The 21132-nt window shown below is 47.4% G+C and overlaps 1 protein-coding gene across 8 annotated transcripts in view; it reads left to right on the forward strand.

Annotated features, from left to right (window-relative positions):
- Positions 1-21132, forward strand: part of ATG5 (autophagy related 5) — a 191533-nt gene that overhangs the window by 154174 nt on the left and 16227 nt on the right. For 4 of the 8 annotated variants that reach the window (XM_070073741.1, XM_070073744.1, XM_070073742.1 and 1 more), the window contains one exon: positions 1693-2463. The exons of the other annotated variants lie outside the window; for them this stretch is intronic. In XM_070073741.1, the coding sequence (XP_069929842.1) occupies positions 1693-1829 (137 nt within the window). In that variant the 3' untranslated portion in view covers positions 1830-2463. Of the gene's footprint in view, positions 1-1692; positions 2464-21132 lie in introns of those variants that run through there. 8 annotated transcript variants of the gene reach the window in all.

Below are 21132 nucleotides of genomic sequence, written 5' to 3' on the forward strand. Positions count from 1 at the left end.
CTCTCTGTGTGTAACTCTGACTTTAAAGTAAATAAATCTTTTTAAAAAAAAAAATGTGGGGACAGGAGTATGGCTAGTGGTTAAGATGCCACTTGGGATGCCTGGTCCCCATATCAGAGTGCCTGGGTTCAAGCCGTGTCTCCACTCTGTCCCAGCTTCCTGCTTCTGTGTTCCCTGAGAGGAAGCAGATGATAGATCAAGTACTTGGGTTCAGTTGGTCTGGCTCAGCCCTGGCTGTTGTGTGCATTCAGGGAGTGAACCAGCAGATCAGAAATCAACCAGCCTGTCCCCACCCCCCACCCCTCTCTGCCTTCAAATACATAAGAATGTGTTTGTAAAGATGCAGCCAAGATTGGCAGAAAGCTCAAGCAACAAAACCATTTTTAGATTATTAGTATTACAAGGTCTTTTTCTGCAATTGTTCTGAACTGTGACATAGTGATTAGGGGTCTGTTTGGAACATTTTCTTTGATTATGTTCAAAATTGGTGTGTGTGTCAGATGTTTGTTTTGGCAGTCTTCAGTCACCTCTGTAGTGTTTTGGTATCCTCCCTTAACTGTCACCTCCCCGGGCCGTGCTGCCTCTTAACAGGACATTTAGATATTTCTTCTGAGGGTTTCTAGTTTCAGGTGACCAACAAGCCGTTGTCACCGTACGTCATCAGTCCAGTTTGCCCAGACCTTAGAAAGCTAAGATTCACAAGAGGAGTGCTTTCCCCTTTGAGAGTCCATTAATTCCCTGTTCACTGTGATCTTCGGTCTCCAGAAAGCTGAGAAGATTACACACTGTTGGAAACCTAAAAGGCAAGAATTTCACTAAAGGGGTATTACAAAGGTTCTTGCTGCTTACTTGTATTTTATGGAATTTGGCTTTGCTTTGTTTTCTTATTATAATCAAGAGTGTTTCTGCTGAAGCTTGTTAATACATCTTACCAAAACCATGAAAAGCACAAAATCAGTCATTAATATTTAATAAAGCTTGGATTTGAAAGAGCAATAGGAGTTGCAGCACCTTTTTAATCTAATTTATTGGGCCTTAGCAAAAATCAGTGAGGTTTCATGACTGTAAAACAGGATCCCCTAAGTCGGACTGTTTGTTTTGCATATGATTAAAACTTTAACAGTTATTCTGTTATCTCTAAAAGTTCTTAATACACAAATGTAGTTGGACATCATTAATAATCAACCAAAGTTCCCATCTGATTTATCGAAACATCTTCTCAAATCTTGATCTGACTCTTGATGGTTTCTAGTCACATTCTCTTGTATGCTTTCAAACCATGTGGACCTACTTCATACACCTGTCAACTTTTGATAGCCATACTTCACAGTATTTAATTTGTAGCTAAATCAAATTGTGGTCAGTGGGTACAGTGGGCTTGTTTTCTCCACTGTGGTTTCATTAACGTCAATCTTAGGTAAGCACAGTAATTAAGAAAGAATGAATACTTTCACATATAGCAACAGAATTTTTATCAGAATTCATGTAAGCCTCAGGTTTCTGTTCTGGGTGATACATATTGCAACATTTGAACTTTCTCCATGTCCACGGTTCCGCTTCCTCTGTCGGGGAGGACACCAGTTTAAAAATCCATTTAATTCATTTAAGAAATCTCAGAAGGCCAACAGATTATTTTTTTCTCCAGCTATTTTGGCTCTTATTAATTATTGCTGGTTTTTTTTCTTGGAATAGATGGGGGAAAAAAGAATCAAGTGATGATTCATGGAATTGAGCCAATGTTGGAAACGCCTCTCCAGTGGCTGAGTGAGCATCTGAGCTACCCGGATAACTTTCTTCATATTAGTATCATCCCACAGCCGACAGATTGAAGGATCAACCGTTTTGCCTGAACGGAATCACCCTGAGCTGACCGGAGCATGTCACCCTTCTGCTGCAATCAGGTTCGGTGGAGGCACCCTGACCAGAAACACTTGGCTGCTGTGAGCCAAACAGGAAAAAGATTCCCTGAGAGATAAGGCGGTCGGGCTGCTCTGACTCTGCATCATCACTGCTTTCCTCCACTGTCGTCATGAAACCTCAGCTGCGACAGGAAGGCCCTCAGAGGACCCCTGCAGGCCCTCTGTCTGCTTGTAAAGCTTCATGAAGCTGAAACCTTGGGCCTGAGAAGAAAATGGAAATGTGTGCCACTCGATGTGTATTTCTGATTAACAAACAAACAGGGGTATTTCCTAAGGTGACCATGGTTGAACTTTAGCTCCAGAGAGTGGAAACATTGGTTTAATTTTCAAGAGAATTAGACTTAAGAAAGTAAAAGAGAAATTCTGTTATCAATAACTTGCAGTAATTTTTTGTAAAAGATCAAATTACAGTAAACCCATCTTTCCTTAATGAAAATTTCCTATGTTTACAGTCTGTCTCTTGGTATGCAAACAATCTTGTAACTTTGATAATGAACAGTGAGAGATTTTTAAATAAAACCTCTAAATATGTTTTGTCATTTAATAACATACGATTTTGTCACTTTTCAACTACTTTCTGACTCACGTACAGCAGGTCATTTTTACTTGTATGTGTTACCATTTTCACAAGTCATCAGTGGCATGGGCTGGATCCAGGGCATGAGGGTAGCTTGTCTCAGGAGCTGTCAGAGAACTTCCTGCTGCTAGTCGTAAAATCTGTGTCTTTACACACTAACGGTATAAATAATGTAACTGTCTCTCTCTGCTGTTTCATCACTGTAAAAACTTGTCAAATCTTAGTATGCTAAGCATCTGTATGAGAGCACTTTGCATTTTGGGGAGGAAACCCATTCCTTTCCAGACGAGTGTTTTTCATTGGCTCCAGGTCTTCTATGTCCCTGTGGTCCCCTGGCAGCCAGTCTCGCACACAGTCTAAGGATTACCTGTCTCCTGACTGGCAGTGCCGTTTCTTTCCTTTAACATCACCAAAAATACCCAGGAGTTCCTGGAGCTCTTACACGATGGAAGGCAAGTCTGCGGCACTTTCTCACTCAGCTGCTGGGCTTCTACCAGCCGAACCTCCCTGTGCTTCTGATGTGGTTCCTCGTAAGCTGGCTTGCTGTCCATGCTGAATGTTGAGCAGTTTGAATGCTGAAAGACTTACACTATCATACAATAATGGTTTTGGATTCCATAATGAAAAATGAATGTTTTTCTTATAAAAAATTATATGAATGTTGAAGAAAGATCCTGCTACTAGTGCTCATTGCTTCCTTGCTTTTTTCCTTTTTGTGATTACTACTGATTAGGAGCAAATTTACACACAGGATGAGATCACATTGCCCAAAGATGAAATATTCTGGGATGGAAATCAAAAGAAATAAAAGGTATCAATTATAGAAAAATAGAAACAAGCAGAAAAAAACATCAGCCAACATAAACGTAAGTGCCATTTTAGTAAAGGTAGGAAAAATAGCAATATTTGAGTTACGTAAAGAAAAAAAAATCCACTGACTTGTAGTTTTGCAAAAGAGGCTGGTCTGAATCTGATTGTTCACATTAAAAGTGCTCAGGTCTCTGGGGGTGTAGGGATTTTCCCCCTTTATGTTTTGACAGACTGATGCTAGCCTTGGCAAACAGAAGGGCCGAGATGCCAGAGGTTGCTAAGTGATGAGGGAGAACTTGTGGTCACTGACGACCCCCAGTGGGAGGTCTCTGCAGGGGGCTGGAGTGAGCGACTGAGCGTTTCCTCCAGATTTGAAAGTAAATTTTCTTTTTTTTTTTTTTCACTTGAACATTACACCAGCATTGTAATTATTCTGATCGCAGGCAAGTTAAGCCTCTACTACCCCAGAAGAATAAAAACTAGAAATTTTCTGCTAAAAAAATCTATTTTCGTTTCTTTTTAGTTGACTATTTAAATTTTATGGTTTATTTTAAAAAATGAAGTAAATGTTGCATCTTTATTTCTAGAAGTTGAAAATGAAATTTATATAAAACAAATTACCTGTTGGGAGAGAGGTCATTAAAATTTCCTTCATCTTGAACCTGTCTTAAAAGTTGCTAAGAGAAAAAAAAATGATGTAGGAGGAGGGGTGGGTGTCTGTCATGGCAGTGAAACTGCCTGCATCTCACGTTGGCAGCACCTGAGTTGGAGACCTGGCTCCAGCTTCCTGCTGTCGTGTACCCTGGGATGCAATATCAATCTCTCAACTAGTTGGGATCCTGTCACCTGTGTGGCAGACTTGCATTGAGCTCCCTGCTCCTGGCTTTGTCCACATCCAGTCTCAGCCCTTGTAGGCTTCTGGGGGAGTGAGCCCTGGATGGGGACTCTGTCTCTCTGCCTCAAATAAAACAGCATACAGAAAGGATGAGGAATAAAGGAGAGCACCACAAATCTCAATATGCCTGTTTAGTTCATCCTTGATAAGTAGTGATCCTCTAGGATAGTAACAATTGTTATTTAGCTAGGAGGGAGTAAGTTCAGACTAGATAAAGTAAATCATTGCTTGGTTATCATTTGGCTGACCTCAGTTCTCATCATGGGTAGAGTTGAGTTGATGAGCACTGTCATTTCCATTTGTGTATCTACAGACCTGAAGTAACTTGATCAGAATTCAACAAAGTTGACCCACCAGTGTTCACTTACTGGGTGATTACTTAGACCATATTCCAATAGAGTGTGACGTGAATCCATTTAGTGCACTAGTCTTGTTAGGTTTATCCCATTCACTAGAAACTAGATTGATCATTTTCTAAAAGAATGTATGAAATTTGATACTGTGTGACAGTACCTTTTCATTGTTATCCTTATAGGGTATATATTTTTTAATAGACTGAACAACTTTTAAATTTTTAGGAATTTTGTTCCTATCAGAAAATAAGAGAATGATAGTCAAACTTTAGAATGAAGTGAATTGGGTTTCCTGTTCAATGTGATAACATAGTTATATCCAAGCAAAGAATCTTGGGAAGTGATAGGGAAAAACCAACCATATTTAGGAATCTGTGGCCAGTCTCTGGAATGGATCAGTCACAATACCTACTTGTCCCTTTTGAGATTGGTTACACAAGATCTTAAGTGATAGATTCATCTCCTTGTCTGAAAATATTCCAAGTTACAAGGTGGCAAAAAGAACAGAGAGGCTTGTATCTTTTCAGATCATTTGAGATTAAATGACTCTTTGTAATTACAGATTGCCCATGGCTTAAGATAGTTTGACTTGTGGGTTTTTTTGTTTGTTTGTTTTGTTTTGTTTTGTTATTTATTTGAGAGACAAATAGAATTCCTAGTCACCGGTTCAGTCCTCATCTGCCCCCAATGGCTAGGCATTTTCAGAGTCCTGGCTGGGCCAAGGCAGAAGGCAGGAGCCAAGAACTGAGTGTCAGTCTCCCGCCTGTGTGGCAGGAACCCAACTGCTTGGGCCATCACCATTGCCTTCCTGGCCCTGCATAAGCAGGAAGCTGCAATCGAGAACCAGAGCCAGAGATGGAACCCAGGTACTCTGATGTGGGATGCAGGTGTCCTTAACTTTAAGCCAAATGCGTACCCCTGACTTAAAATTTCTTTATAATGGCACAAAAGTAAGTAATTCAAAAATTCATTTGCTGGGTTGCAAAGTTGATTCTCCACACTGAGCAGCGAATGTAATGGTGCTGTGAAATCTGGTGGGCCTAGCGTAACCATGGAGTGGGAGACTCAGATTCGAGATCCTTAGGTACTTTATTAACTACCTAGCTTTCCAGATTCTTAACCACATCTGTCGCAGAGAATGTGCTTAAAAAGCAGTGAGCTAGACAAAGCTGAAGACTGCCTGTGTCAGTGGGCTTGCCATTTCGGTTGACTCCTGTGAAACTGATTAGTTTGTCTTCCCTCTTCAGTAGCTTGCCCACCCCCACATCACATGGATAAATATAATACAACCAGGCTTTTTTCATTGTTTTCCATGGGTCTTTAGGGAGGATCTGGCATATAGTTAGTGCTTAGCAAATGTGTCAAAAATGAAACATAATAACACTTTAAAATCAGTGGTAGGGACAAGTGTTTGGCCTGGCATTGAAGACAGGGTGAGATGCCAGTGTCCTACATTGGAGCGCCTGGCTTTGATCGCCTCCTCTGGCTGCTGATTGCGGGGTCTGCAGACAGCTCAAGTAATGAGTTCCTACTGCCCACTAGGGGAGACTGCATTGAGCTTCCAGCTTCAGCCCCAGCCAGGGTCCAAGCTCACCAGCAGCTGAGAGCTCGTTCTCTCAAATAAAACAGACTTGGTAGTAGTTTTTCCTGTTAAAAATACCAGCTGTAAAAATAGGAAGAACTTTGTCATTTAGAGATGAACATAACAGTGCGGCTCAGGTTGGCATCTCTGCTGGAGAGTTGCTTACTCAAACCAGCTACTTTCAGTAGGAACCACTGCGGATCAGGTCCTTTGCGTCAGTCCATGTTCATTTTAGTTGTAGCGTAGACCGCAGTACATATCTTGTGTTTCAACATCACTCTGATCAGCCCCCAAAACTGGAGCGATTCTCACCAGCCATCTGGAGGTATTTATTAACTCTGACCTTTTCATAAATGAGTGCTTTGTGTCTTGCTTGCTTCTATGGCTTCCAAAAATCGGGCACTATTTAATCCAGCATGTTCTAAGCTTTCTTGACTGTCGGATCTTTTCCTGTCCTAGTATCACAACAGCCTATTGAGCTCTAGCTCGGGAAAGGCTGCATGGAATGGTTAGATCTAAGAACTTAGAGTTTATGGCAGAAAGCTTATTCCTCCCTCTCTGATGACTCGGGCTTTTTGTAAGAAGCTCTCAAGCTTCTGACTCATCTCCAGAGTGTCTCTAGTCTGCGCATTCCTTCCTCCAGAAGGTCCCAGTGTGCAAGTCCTTAGAAAACATCCTTCCCAAACCTAAAAGCTAGGTCTAGCGGCCAGTGGATCAGCGAGAAACCCTCATCAGGCCTTTGGGATGCGAGTCAGTAGGAATCCAAGGTGAGCATTTGCTCCCAGGGAGTCTCCATAAAAATGTAGCCAGAGAGCCATGGAGCTGAAATATGGCAATCTATGAAAGTAATCCGGGAAAGAGCAAAGCCAAGAGGACTGACTGCACAAATGCTCTTCTCTGTGGCCCTGCACATGCAGCAGGCGTTCCTGACCTCTTGTTGGATGCTGTACCTGTTGGGGATGTGATGACTTCGCCTTTTTGTATTGTCCGGTGCATATTTTCCAGATGAGTTATGTCGAAAGCTTACAACTGAAAGTTGGGTTTTGGTATTCGTGTTACTCAGACTCTTGGTTGTTAGCTTTCTTTTGCAGGGTAACTCATTGACCTATAAACTCTATTTGATCCACATGGTTTTGTGCAGGCCAAGGGAAAACTGTCATGCCCTGACTAGCAACCTTTTCTGGGTATGCCATCTCAACCACATCTCCCTGAAGAATTTTCATCATTTCTGGTGCCTGTATTTCTGTGGCTCCTTTTGTCATTGTTTTAAAATGTATTGCCATGTAATATGAGTTGGTTTTTTTGTTTTTTCTTTTTTTTCTTTTTTTTTTTTTTGACAGGCAGAGTTAGAGAGACAGAGAGAAAGGTCTTCCTTCCGTTGGTTCACCCCCCAAATGGCTGCCATGGCCAGCGTGCTGCACTGATCTGAAGCCAGGAGCCAGGTACTTCCTCCTGGTTTCCCATGGGGTGCATGGCCCAAGCACTTAGGCCATCCTCCACTGCCTTCCAGGGCCAGAGCAGAGAACTGGACTGGAAGAGGAGCAACCGGGACAGAATCCAGCACCCCAACCAGGACTAGAACCCAGTGTGCTGGCGCCACAGGCGGAGGATTAGCCTAGTGAGCCGCAGCACCGAGCAGTCATGTAATATGAAATACCAAGTTACCTGAAGTTTCTGATGTACTGTAATGACACTGATACTCAAGTGTGACAGTTATTGATGACCTCTGCAGGTATCACTGGGCCCTCCAGCAGTTACAAGGTGAGATCGCTTCATGTTAGTGCGCACACCGGGAGGCAGCAGATGATGGCGCGGGTTGTCAGGCCCTGTTACCCACATGGGAGACCCAGGTTGAGTTCTGGCTCCTGGCTTTAATCTGGCCTAGACTCGGCATTTGAGGACATTTGGGGAGTGAACCAGTTGATGGGAACTCTCTGTGTATGTCTCTTTCTCTTCTCGTCCCTCCTCCTCAAATAAAAATGTAAAAACAAAACAACATAACAACAACAACAAATCCTTTTAAAGTTAAAGCTGGGAGCAACTCCGCTGAAAGCTAAGTAGTAGGGACTGCACAGTCCACTAGATGTTGAGCACAGAAATAGAAACGGCAAATGGTTGTGAAAAGCAGTAGTCCAACTCAGATGTATGGTAGACAGCGTTCATTCTAGGCAGCGCAAACCCCGCACAGCAGTCTTAAAAGAGAACATACAGAATATCTCAGTAAAACCAACTCTAGGGGCCAGCACCATGGCATAGTGGGTAAAGCACTGCCTGCAATGCCAGCATCCCACGTGGGCACCAGTCGATATCCCACTTGCTCCACTTCTGATCCAGCTCCCTGCAGATGGCCTGGGAAAAGTAATGGAAGATGGCCCAACTGTATGGGCCCCTGCTATCCATGTGGGAGATCCAGAAGAAGCTTGGAGCTTCAGCCTGGCCCAGTGTTGCTGCCATACAGGGAGTGAGCCAACAGATAGAAGATTTCTTTCTCTCCCTCTATTTCTTTTCTTTTTTTTTTTTTAAGGTTTATTTATTTATTCTAAGGTCAGAGTTACACACACAGAGAGAGAAAGAGAGGTCTTCCATCTGATGGTTCACTCTAGATGGGTGCAACGGCTGGAGCTGCGCCGATCCAAAGCCAGGAGCCAGGAGCTTCTTCTGGGTCTCCCACGCGGGTGCAGGGGCCCAAGCACTTGGGCCATCTTCTACTGCTTTTCCAGGCCATAGCAGAGAGCTGGGTCGGAAGAGGAGCAGTCAGGACTAGAACCAGTGCCCATATGGGATGCCAGCGCTTCAGGCCAGAGCATTAACCCGCTGCACCACAGTGCCAGCCCCTTTCCCTCTCTTTCTATAACTTTCAAAATAAGTAAATAAATCACTTAGAAAAAAACAACTCTAATTGCTAATTTTTCATTAGAGTTTATAGAATTCCACATGATTCACTTATTCAATCATTTAATGCGTACCTATTATGATATCACATGTTGTGGGAGGAGCAGGACCCACTCTCTAACCTTTAGGAACCTCCCCAAGAGAAGACAAAGATGATCATGCAGTGTAACACTTGGAAGCTGCAAAGAGGAAGGCTCAGCCGCCCTGAGAAAACAGAGCTGGGGGAACAAGCTGCCCAAGCTGGCTGATGCCTGGCTTGCCCTCCGAGCGCCCCACAGTGGGTCACACCCGGGTTCGTGCTTGACTCACTCTGCTCCCTGGACACTGAACACTCCCCCCCTCCCCTGTTTCAGTGTCCTTTGGTTCTTCTCCTCTTGACTTAGGCCCCGAATGTTGAAACGTCTGGGGGCTCAGGCCTGGGTCCTCTTTCTCTAGCTGCACGCAGCTCATGAGCTCAGCCTGCACCTTGTAAAGCACTGTCCATGTGCCATCCCCAATAGTAACCTCTCCCCTGACTGCCAAACCCAGTGCCCAACAAACTACCGGACGCTCATTCATCTCAGGCGTGCCATCCATGCAGTCGTGCGATGGGAGAGGGGCGGGCCAAGCCTAACTCTGGACTCCTCCCCAAACTTGTGCCCCTTCCGTTCTTTCCCATCTTAATAAACGCAACCTAGTCACGCGGTCCTAAAATTAAGTCATCCTTAATTCCTCTCCCCTTCTCACCCATAAAATATTCACTAGTGAATCCTGATGAGTCTGCCTTAAAATACACCCTGAATAAATCTACTTATTTCCCCCTCACTGCTACCGCATCAGTCCAAGCAACCATCATGTCTCACCTGACGATTACAGCAACCTTCTAACTGGTCTCCCTGTTCCCATCCTTATTCCCCTTCACTCTTCAAAGTACAGTGTGCCTCTTAAAACATAAATAGCACGGCAGTTCCCTGATCTAAGCTTTCTGGTGCTGTCCATCCCACCCAGAATGGATGTAATCTTACCAAGTTCTACTCCTCTGGTCCCTGCCTCTGATATATGTTGCCCTGTGCCTCTGCTGCTGAGTTATTCCTACAGTGGCCTCTTTGCCCATCTTGAATATGTCAAGATCATTCCTCTGAGAACTCTGCACTTGGTATCCTCTGTCCCTGGAACTTTGTTTGCCTCACTCACTCCCTCGCTCCATCCAGGTGTCTGCTAATGACTATGTCACCCTTGCATACACCTCACCCCTACCCCGGATCTAAAATATTTGGTCATTCGCTTTCCCCTTCAGTGCATCCCACTCTCCGCTTCAGAGCATGTCTCCCTCTTTGAAATGAGCTGTGTGTTCACCGTCCTACAGCTAACAGTCCTTGCATGTTTACAGTGTCCCAGGCACTGTTCTCTGCTCTTCAAAAAAAAAAATTAGCCTACACAGCGCCACAGCTGATATTATTCCCATGGAGAAAATGAGGCAGAGGACAACTGAGTCACTTTCCCAGCATTACAAGGTTAAGTGGTAGGGGAAGGTCTGGAACCTGGGCAGAGGGGGCTGGCTGATGGTGTGGCACAGCAGGGTAAGCCACCACATCTCATACGAGCACTGGTCCAAGTCCCAGCTGCTCCACTTCCCATCCCAGCTCCCTGCTAATGGCCCAAATCTCTGGACCCCTGCCGCCCATGTGAGAGATGCAGATAGCGTCCCAGGCTGCTGGTTTAGGGCTGGCTCAGCCCCAGCTATTTATGGCCATTTGAGGAGTGAGTCAGCAGATGGAAGATCTGTCTCTCTCCCCTCCCCCACCGTACCCATTATCCTGCCTTTCAGATAAATAAAAATTACTTATTAAATCAATAAATGAACCCCAGCAGAATACATGCCGGTCTACACTGTTCCCACTGCCTGCTTATTTTTGGTCTCGGAACACTGTAAGTTCCCTGAGGACACTTCTTGGCTGTATCCCCCCACCTGTGGCAGTACGCAGTACATCACAGGGACTTACCGAGTCCTGTTGCATGAGTAAGTTTCCATAACTTCTGAGGAAGCCAGGAAAAGCTTCATCGGAGAAGTAGCTGTCTAGCTAGAGCTTGAAGGAAGGGTAAAGTTGGGGAAATAGAAGAAAAATGAGTTACAGCCAGATGGAGTCCCATGAACAAAACAGAGGCAGCTTGTCTGGTCGGCTGGTACCTGAGTCACTTATCACTCGTAGGACAAAGGGAAGAAATATCCCAATGAGACTGGAGAAAGCCTTGCGAGCCAGGCTGAGACAAGACTATTGCCACAGACCTCCTAGGACTTAAACCAGATGTTCAGAGCGGCCTGTCGAGATGCTCACTGGGGGTGGGCCACCTGCAGCTCATATCAGAGTGTTTGCATTTGAGTCCTGACTATGCTTCTGCTTCAGGCTTCCTGCTAGTGTGCACCCTGGGAGGCAGCAAGTGATGGCTCCAGCCGCTAGGTCCCTGCCACCCTTATAGGAGGCTGAGATGGAGTTCCTGGCTCCTGGTTTCCGACTGGCCCAAGCCCAGCTATTGCAGGCATTTGGGGAGTGAACCAGTGGAAATCAATCAATCAATCTCTCTCTCTCTCTCTTTCTTCCCCTTTCACAGAAATAATTTTGAAGATTTGGTGGGGGGGCAGTGTGTAAGGAGGTTTAGTACAGGCATGTGGGAGACCAGTGGGAAGACCACCATGAAGAGCTCAGCCAGAAGAGTCCCCACCTTCCGTGGCGGCGCTTTCTTCAGGAAAAGCTTGCTCAGCAGATCAAGAGGCGCTTCTCTGGTTGAAGCAGGGTGGCGGCTGGCCCAAAAGCTGCCTGCTGCCCCAGCCCCTGAGACCCCTGAACGGGAGTTCTGTGCACCCCAGCAGCTGACTGACCACCGCGCCTCCGAACACGTTGGTAATAAGTCTGATGAATTTCAAACTAAAGAAATGCAGTGTTGAGGGCGGAAGGAGACCTGGAATAGAAAATAGAGGAAGAAGGCCTGCGCCGCGGCTCACTAGGCCAATCCTCCACCTTGCGGCGCTGGCACACCGGGTTCTAATCCCGGTCAGGGCGCCGGATTCTGTCCCGGTTGCCCCTCTTCCAGGCCAGCTCTCTGCTGTGGCCAGGGAGTGCAGTGGAGGATGGCCCAAGTGCTTGGGCCCTGCACCCCATGGGAGACCAGGATAAGTACCTGGCTCCTGCCATTGGATCAGTGCGGTGCGCCGGGCGCGGCGGCCATTGGAGGATGAACCAACGGCAAAGGAAGACCTTTCTCTCTGTCTCTCTCTCTCACTGTCCACTCTGCCTGTCAAAAAAAAAAAAAAAAAAAAAGGAAAAAAAATAGAGGAAGAGTCCACTGAACAGTGTGGGAGACTTGGGAGAGAGAAGTCAAAGGTGCTAAAAAACAAAAACAACAACAAAAACACCTCTGAGATTGGGAAAATATTTAAGTTAGAAAGCAGTTGGGGAAAACAGATGATGTGTTTGGTTTTGAACCAGTACTAAGTACTCAGTACCCTGGGTCCCAATGGTGCCTGCACATCCCTCCCACCTGGGGAGCACGGCCCCTCCTACCCTCTGCAATGGGTTCACTCAGTTTGGGTGGGGACTAAGTACCAAGATTTGCTTACTGCTCCACAAGCGCAGAGTTTATCGTGGAATTGAATCAGTCACCTTGCCAAAGGCTTTCCCCTCTCTCCACCTCCTTCCGTTCTCTCTGCAAACCCTGCCCCCACCCCTTTAAACCACAGCCATCTCTTCCTGCTACGGCAGCCTCCAAGTTGGACTCCGCGGATCCACGCCTGCACCTTCAACACCTTCCTCCATCCCCCATCTGGCAGAAAGGTCAGGCCAGGTCCGCTCTCTCCTCTCCCGGGAATCTTTCAATGACTTCCTGCTGCCTTTAGGATGAAGACCAGAATCCTTACCATGGCACAGGCTTGGCCAGCTCTGGCTTCTCCCGACTAGATTATTTTTTCCCTCCAGTTTTCCTCCTCTTTTTCCACAATCCCACTTACTATCCCTTTGCCAGATGTTCAAAAGCGTGAAGCTCCATCGTGTTGTGAACTCTTGCCCCTCTCCCATTGCTTCTTGCTGGACTGTCTCTCCTCTCCCACCACGCCCTTTTGTGTGCCAATCACCACTCGGCCCTTTTCTCAACTCCTCTGGACTTTCCTCTCCAACTGGCCAGCCCCTTCCTGCTAGGGCTGCCAGATCAAGCAGATAAAAATATAAGACACCCAGTTAATGCTGAATTTCACATAAACAAGAAATGTTTTTTAGTGTGTCTTACGCAATCTGGGAACATAGTCATACTAAAAAGATACCTCTTTTGGAAGCTCTGTTAACTGGTTGTCCTGCATTTTATCCAGAGACTCTACTTTCTGAACCAGACTCACTCATGCCTCCCCCTCGATCACTCCCACTTGTGGTGATTGCCCTGTAGCTCTGTTTCCTGGTAGGCGCTAAGTTCTAGGGGGGCAGGCACTGGGTTTGCCTTGTTCACCAACGTCTAAGAGAGCAATGGCCTGTCTTAGGCCCTCAGTACGCGCTTATTAAGTGGAAAAAAAACAACAACAGTATAAGACTGTTGGAGTTCTAGAGAGACTCCAGACCTGAAGATACTGTCTGGAGAGTTTTCTGCACAGAGGCCACCTTCGTGGTGAGGGGAGGACACATAACAAAGGTCTAGACTAGAAAGAGAAAACTTTGAGATAACGCAAGGGTACTGCCCATGCATGGTGACCAGAAGAGGCAGGAGGGCAGAAGCGAGAGACAAGAGTGTGGAGGAAAGAATTCATCTAGGGAAGTGATGGGGATCCAGGCTTTGAATTTGGCAATCCATTCCTTGGGACTGTCAGGACAGCTATTTTGGGTCTAACAATTTGTTGACCACACTTAAGAAATTGAGTGATGAGAGGAAAAAAAAGATAAGATTGTAGCTGAGTGTTAGCAAGGTGGAGGGAAACACGTGTGAGCACACTGGTGAGTTAAGGTGTGTCCGTGTGGTGGTTGGTTGGTGAAAGGGAAGAGACTAGTGGAAGAAGAGGGTGATTGTCTTCCAGGGGAGGGGTGACAGGTGGTCCAGGAAGAAGAGGAAAGGATGGGATGCGAGGAGGGGAGATCTCACAAGTAAGGAGAAGCATAGGAACAGCGCTGGTCACTGTCGTTTCTGACTTGAAAATTAAAATCATTGAATAATAAAAAATGATTTAAAAATTGCGGAAGCTTACACACAGACCTGAATTTGGACATAGTTAAGTTTTCTTAGCTCAGAACTTCTCAAACTTTAACACGCACAGCCATCACCAGGGGACTCTTGTTTATTTTTTTTTTTTTTTAAGATTTTTATTTATTTAGCCGGCGCTGCGGCTCACTAGGCTAATCCTCCGCCTAGTGGCGCCAGCACACCGGGTTCTAGTCCCGGTCTGGGCACCGGATTCTGTCCCCGGTTGCCCCTCTTCCAGGCCAGCCCTCTGCTGTGGCCAGGGAGTGCAGTGGAGGATGGCCCAAGTGCTTGGGCCCTGCACCCCATGGGAGACCAGGAAAAGCACCTGGCTCCTGGCTCCTGCCATCGGATCAGCGCGGTGCGCTGGCCGCAGCGCGCCGGCCGCGGCGGCCATTGGAGGGTGAACCAACGGCAAAGGAAGACCTTTCTCTCTGTCTCTCTCTCTCACTGTCCACTCTGCCTGTCAAAAAAAAAAAAAGATTTTTATTTATTTGACAGGTAGAGTCACAGACAGTGCGCAAGAGAGACAGAGAGAAAGGCCTTCCCTCCAGTGGCTCACTCCCCAAATGGCTGCTACGGCCAGAGCTGCACCGATCCGAAGCCAAGAGCCAGGTGCCTCCTCCCAGTCTCCCATGGGGTGCAGGGCCCAAGCACTTGGGCCATCCTCCACTGCCCTCCCGGGCCACAGCAGAGAGCTGGACTGGAAGAGGAGCAACGGGGATTAGAACCGGTGCCCACATGGGATGCCAGTGCCGCAGATGGAGGATTAACCTAGTGCACCACAGCACCGGGCCCGGGGGCTCTTGTTTAAATGAAGCTTTTGGATGGTTGGGCGGGCAGGGACCAAGGCCCCGTATCCCCCACACTCTGATGATACTGCTGCCAGTGGTCTCACATCAGCCATTCTGGCTTCAGCCTGGCCCAGCCGTGGCCACTGTGGGCATTTGGGAAGTGAAGCAGCAGATGGAGGCTCTTTTGTTGATCTGTCTCTGTCTCTCAAATGAACAAAAGTTTAAAACAATTAATTCCCAGTTTGGAATAGGTGAACCGTGCTCAGTCCCATCAGCGCTCTTTCTGTCACTCAATATATACCCTCATTTGAAGATGATGGAAAGCAAGGACTCGCTGTCTGTCACACAGCCAGCCCTGGGACAGATCCCACAGAAAATCAACGGCTCACGGAGAATTCAGGCGTAAATATTTAAAACCAGAGTTCATTGTAACCTGTAGCCAACATTCAAGTTTGTCTTCCTCTGAATCACTCCTTTTAACCTGGTGTTTAGTTTCAAATAGATAGTACCCGTACAAAATTCATGGCTTCCGAGAACGAGCAGTGAAAGTGTCGCTGGCTGGCTCGCTCTCACTCTCTCCCTCCCGTGCTCCCTTCACAGAACCCTCCTCTGTCTTCATCAGTTTCCTGTGTGTACTTCAGAGAACCGCTGGGCCTTCACAACGTGCGTGCTATGCGTGTACACCCCCACACAGGGCAGGGACGTACTCACTGTTCTATAATTCATTTTGTCATTTTATGTATTTTGGAGATTATTTCATAGTAACACACAGAGTTTGCCCTGTTGGTGTTCATAGCTGCATAATTGGGTACAATTGTCTAATTTTCCCAAAATTTGAACTTCCTTTATAAAAAATTTTACATGCAAATGATTATGTTTAGCATTTAGGGCTATTAAGAAGGAATGTCTGGGGGCCAGCGCTGTGGCTTAGCAGGTAAAGCTGCCGCCTGTAGTGCTGGCATCCCATATATGTGCCGGTTCGTGTCCCAGCTGCTCCACTTCTGATCCAGCTCTCTGCTATGGCCTGGGAAAGCAGTAGAAGATGGCCCAAGTGCTTGGGCCCCTGCACCTGTGCGGGGAGACCCAAAAGAAACTCCTGGCTCCTGGCTTCAGATCAGCCCAGCTCGACCAGCTGGGGAGTGAACCAACAGATGATGACTTCTCTCTCTCTCTCTCTCTCTCTCTCTCTCTGCCTCTGCCTCTGCCTCTGCCTCTCTGTAACTCTGCTTTTCAAATAAATAAATACATCTTAAAAAAAAAAAAAAAAAAGAAGGAATGTCTGGATGCCTACAAGGCAATTCAATATCCACCTCCCTGCACCCCCCACCCCCACCCCCTCCCATGGGGAACGTCCAGCACAAAGGCTGTGTAAGACCATGAAATAATTTGGTCTGGCCCTGCCAAGGCAGCCATAGGCAGGACACGAAGTTCAATAACTCTGTGGCAGGTTCATTTTAATAAGTTGATAACTTTGTATGGCCCACGCAGGATGTCATAAAGATCCAAATGGTCCCCACCCCTGGAAAACTGTGTCCTTACACCTCAAGGGGCTACACAGAAGGCTTTAATGCCCCCCCAACTTGTCCAGACCCACTGCTAGGAGCCCCTGCTGGGTCTTCCAGGACACTAAAACAGAGCTACTAGGACAGGCACTTCCATGCCTGGGGATGAACATTAGGGCCATTCATAGCCCATGTTGACACCTGCGAGCTTTCCACAAGATTGCTAATCATGTAACCATAATCCCAGGTGCAAATGTGCAGACCCAGCAGGCATCTGGGAGGCCTAACGTAACCACAATGGTTCCAGAGCGCGAGCTGCCATTCCAGTAGACGCTCCTTGACTGTGGATCCCGTCACTCATGTACTCAGCACACATTTTTAAAATATGCCTGCCAGGCTCAGTTCGAGGCACTAGAAATATGATGAAAAGTTGGGGTGGGCATTTGGTTGAGCAATTAAGCTGCCACATGGAACACCTGTTTCGGGTGAGAGTGCTTGGGCGTGAGACCTGACTGCTTCAGATTCCAGCTTCCTGCTAATGCAGAGACTGGGCAGCACCAGGAGATGACTCAGTTATGTGGGTCTCTTCCACTCACATGGGAGACCTGAATTAGGTTCCTGGCTGCCAGGTTCAGCCTGGCCCAGCTGTTGCTGGCATTTGGGGAGTGAACCAGCGAATGTGAGCACTCTCTCTTTCTGCCTTCCAAATAAAATGAAAAATTTTTAAAGATGTATTTATTTATTTGAGAGGCAGAGTTACAGACAGAGAGAGGGAGACACACACACACACACACACACACACACACACAGAGAGAGAGAGAGAGAGAGAGATCTTCATCCTCTGGTTCACTCCCCAAATGGCTAATGGCCAGAGGTGGGCCCATTCAAAGCCAGGAGCCAGGAGCTTCTTCCAGGTCTCCCATCTGAGTGCAGGGACCCAAGCACTAGGGCCATCTTCCACTGCTTTCCCAGGCCATTAGCAGGGAGCTGGGTCAAAAGTGGAGCAGCCAGGCTCAAACTGGCACCCATGTGGCAGAGACTTAATCTACTATGCCACAGTACCGGCCCAATAAAAAAAATTTTTTTAAAGAAAAGACAAAGTCCCTGCCTTCCCAGAGCTTCCATCCAGTGGGGGATGTCTAATTGTGCTGCACTGAAACGTGTCAGTCCTTGTCTACCTCATTCTTTTTTATTTTTAAGGATTTATTTATTTATTTGAAAGGCAGAGTTACAGAGAGGCAGAGGTGCAGAGAGAGAAAGAGAGAGAGAGAGGTCTTCCATCTGCTGTTTCACTCCCGAATTGGCCACAATGTCTGGAGCTGCGCCAATCCGAAGCCAGGAGCCAGGAGCTTCTTCTGGGTCTCCCCACACAGGTACAGGGGCCCAAGCACTTGAGCCATCCTCTACTGCTTTCCCAGGCCATAGCAGAGAGCTGGATTGGAAGTGGAGCAGCGGGGACACAAGCCAGTGCCCATATGGGATGCTGGCACTGCAGGCGGCAGCTTTACCCACTACACCACAGCGCCGGCCCCTGCCTCATTCCTGCCAGTACCCCTCCCCGTTTCTGTCTCATCGACCTGTGAACTTCCAGGCTTTGCTCATGATTTTCCCCAGCATGGATGTCTGCCCATCCATGTGCATCCACTCGTCTTCCGGGTGTTGTTCTGTGTCTTTGCAGCCCCAGTAGGATTTGAAGTGCTGTGTGGATGTTCTATAAAATGGCCTCGATGAAGGCTTTACTCTTAGCCATAAGGCTAACCTTTTTCTGTAAAGTTAAACTTGTTTTTTTTTTTTTATTTAAAGATTTATTTATTTATTTGAAAGGCAGAGCTACAGAGAGGGAGAGAGAGAGAAACAGAGAATCTTCCATCAGTTGGTTTACTCCCCAAACAGCTGGGCCGGACCAGGCCAAAGCCAGGAGACAGGATCTCCATCTGGGTCTCCCACATGGGTGCAGGGCCCAGGCACTTGAGCCATCTTCTGCCGCTTTCCCAGGTGCATTAGCAGGGAGCTGGATCAGAAGTGGAGCAGCCTGAACTGGAACCAGAGATCATATGGGATGCCAATGTCATAAGAGATGACTTAACCCACCGCACCACAATAGCAGCCACTGTAAAGGTAAACTTTTAATTCTAGAACAGTTTCATATTCACAAAGAAGTTACGAAGATAGTATAGAGAGTGTCCCCATACCCTACCCGGGTCCCCATGTTGCCAGCATTTCCCACTACTGCACCATGTTTGTTACAACCAGTGAGCCGATATCGGTACAGTACTGTTAACACAGGGCCATCTTTCATTCTGAGTTCCTTAGTTTTTCCCTTAAGTTTCTTTTCCTGCCCCGTGGGCCCACCTAGGAGGTCGGCGTCGTGTGTCCTCAGTCCCTCTGTCCCATGTCCATTCCCAGTTGTCTCCCATCACGTATTGACAGACTCAGAGAGCACTAGTCAGGTATCCTGGGTAACGTCCCCCTGCTTGAGTTTGTCTGATGCTGGTTCCTTGCTATGCTGGGCTTCCGGGTTACTGGCAGGAAGGCCACAGAGGCAGAGTGCCCTGCCCCCTGCTTCACATGGTGGGGAGGGGCCCACGCCATCCGTGACCTTGGTGGTGCAGGCAACCTCGAGCACCAGGCCCAGGCACTGCTTGCCAGGTCTCCCGTCGATGCAGTCACCTGGCTCCTCTTTGCCCCATGGAAGCACTAAGTACAGCACTTCCTCCCCACAAGGGGATCCTTATGGCGAGGAGTAAACTCCACTTCTAGAGGGTGATGTCCATATAAATTATGTGACATTCTTCTATAAAGGAGGTGTGTCTCTTCCCCTGGTGATTTATTTTAAAAATCATTGATTTATACCTTCATGAGCTCTTATGGAAATTGATGTGATGTTTGGGGTGATAATCGGATAGTAGGTTTTTGACTTCATTGTTCAGGTTGTTACAGCTTTGGCCGTTGGGCACTTCCCAGCTGGCTCCCTTGCCACTCGGCCATGCCTCTGTCCTTTCATATTTTGAGCACTTCCTTGCTTTCTGGCATTCAAGTAAATCTCTAGTCTGGGTCCCAGAATCAGATTTTTCTCCAAAGAACCCAGGTACCTCCCAGATATTGGAGAGACTTGGTTTTCTTATTTTTTTGAAAGTCAAAGTGAGAGAGAGAAAATGAGAGAAAGAATGCTTCCATCTGCTGATCTACTCCCCAGGGGCCACAATGGCCAGGGCTGGGCCAGGTTGAAGTCAGGAGCCCGGAGCTTCAGCCAGGTCACCCATATGGGTGCAGAGGCCCAAGCTCGTGGCCATCTCCCGCTGCTTCTCCCAGGTGCATTAGCAGGGAGCTGGATTGGAAGTAGAGAAGCCTGAGTTGGACCCAGAGCTCATATGGGGTACCACCATTGCAGGCAATGCCTCTACACACTCTGCCACAGCGCCGGCCTTGGGAAACTTCTTTTCAAATCCAGGCCTGAGCATCAGATATTCACCCAGTCCCTCACCCAGTCCACGGGTCAATCAATATTTATTTGTATTCTAGTCTACTGCTAATCGTGGATTCAGATGCTAGGTGTACACTAGGGGGCAAAGCAAAGTCTCTGCCTTCCACGGCTAAGTGTGGTTTGTAAGAAAGACAGTGAGTCCCTAAAAGAGAAATATGTCATTACAACTCAGATACATTCTCTGAAGGGAAGGGACAGCGACCTGCGATTCAAAATCACGCTTAGCAGGACCTGGGTCAGATCAGGTGCGGGGAGCAAGGCCCTGGGAGCGGCCAGCTCTGGGGTAGAAGCTGAGTAGCCGGAAAGCAGCAGGCATGCCAAGAGTGGAGGGAGGCGTGCTTCCAGCCTGCAGGCTAGTGCAGAAAATACCAGAAGTGTTATCTTGTAAAACTTTCTTGTCCTTTATGTAAGGGTAATGTGTTGATATGTTTACTGGGTCATTCATGAGAGAAGATACATTTCTTAATGGGGTTTATGGTTTAAAAAAAAAAAAAGTGACAGCCACTGTCTGGGGCAGAAATAAGAGCAGACTGAAAGCTCTTTAAAGAAACACAGCTTTAAGCCACTTGTGGAGCCGAAAGGCGGCCAGTGCGCTTGGAGGAGCCGCCCCGGGGCGAGGGGTTGGAAGCCACTGCAGAGTCTGAAATGGGGAAGTAGTGCAGTGTGGAGGAGGTCTTTGGGGCTGCAGGGGGGCAGGCGGAAGGGGAAGCCGAAGCCGGGGCAGTCTGAGGGCGGTCCAAGCGGCGAGAGCCAGTGGAATGCGCAGCTCCATCCCATTGTCAGTCTTACTCTCCCTGCGACTTACTGCTGCAACAATGCCTGGAACACAGCAGCCTTAAGATAGTGGATCAGCTGCACAGCGGCACCATCCGGGGGGCCTCGGACCAGTGAAGACCTATCCGGGGAGTCTGGCCGCTGGACTGGGTGTGTGGGAGAGGGAGGAGGAGGAGGAGGAGGAGGAGGAGGAGGAAGGAGCTTCCCGTAGCCTGGAGCCCCGGCGCGCTCACTCCTGCTGCCCTGCTCACTGTGGGATGAGGCAGCAGGTTTCTCCCTCTGTGTTTCTGCCCCTGTGCTTAGTCATACTGGCCAGAAGTAGAAATAACAGAATTCTTCAAGAGAAACCGAGATTGAGTA

The sequence above is a fragment of the Oryctolagus cuniculus genome, chromosome 5 (genome assembly GCF_964237555.1).
Source record: "Oryctolagus cuniculus chromosome 5, mOryCun1.1, whole genome shotgun sequence".
In the NCBI taxonomy this organism is placed as follows: Eukaryota; Metazoa; Chordata; class Mammalia; order Lagomorpha; family Leporidae; genus Oryctolagus; species Oryctolagus cuniculus.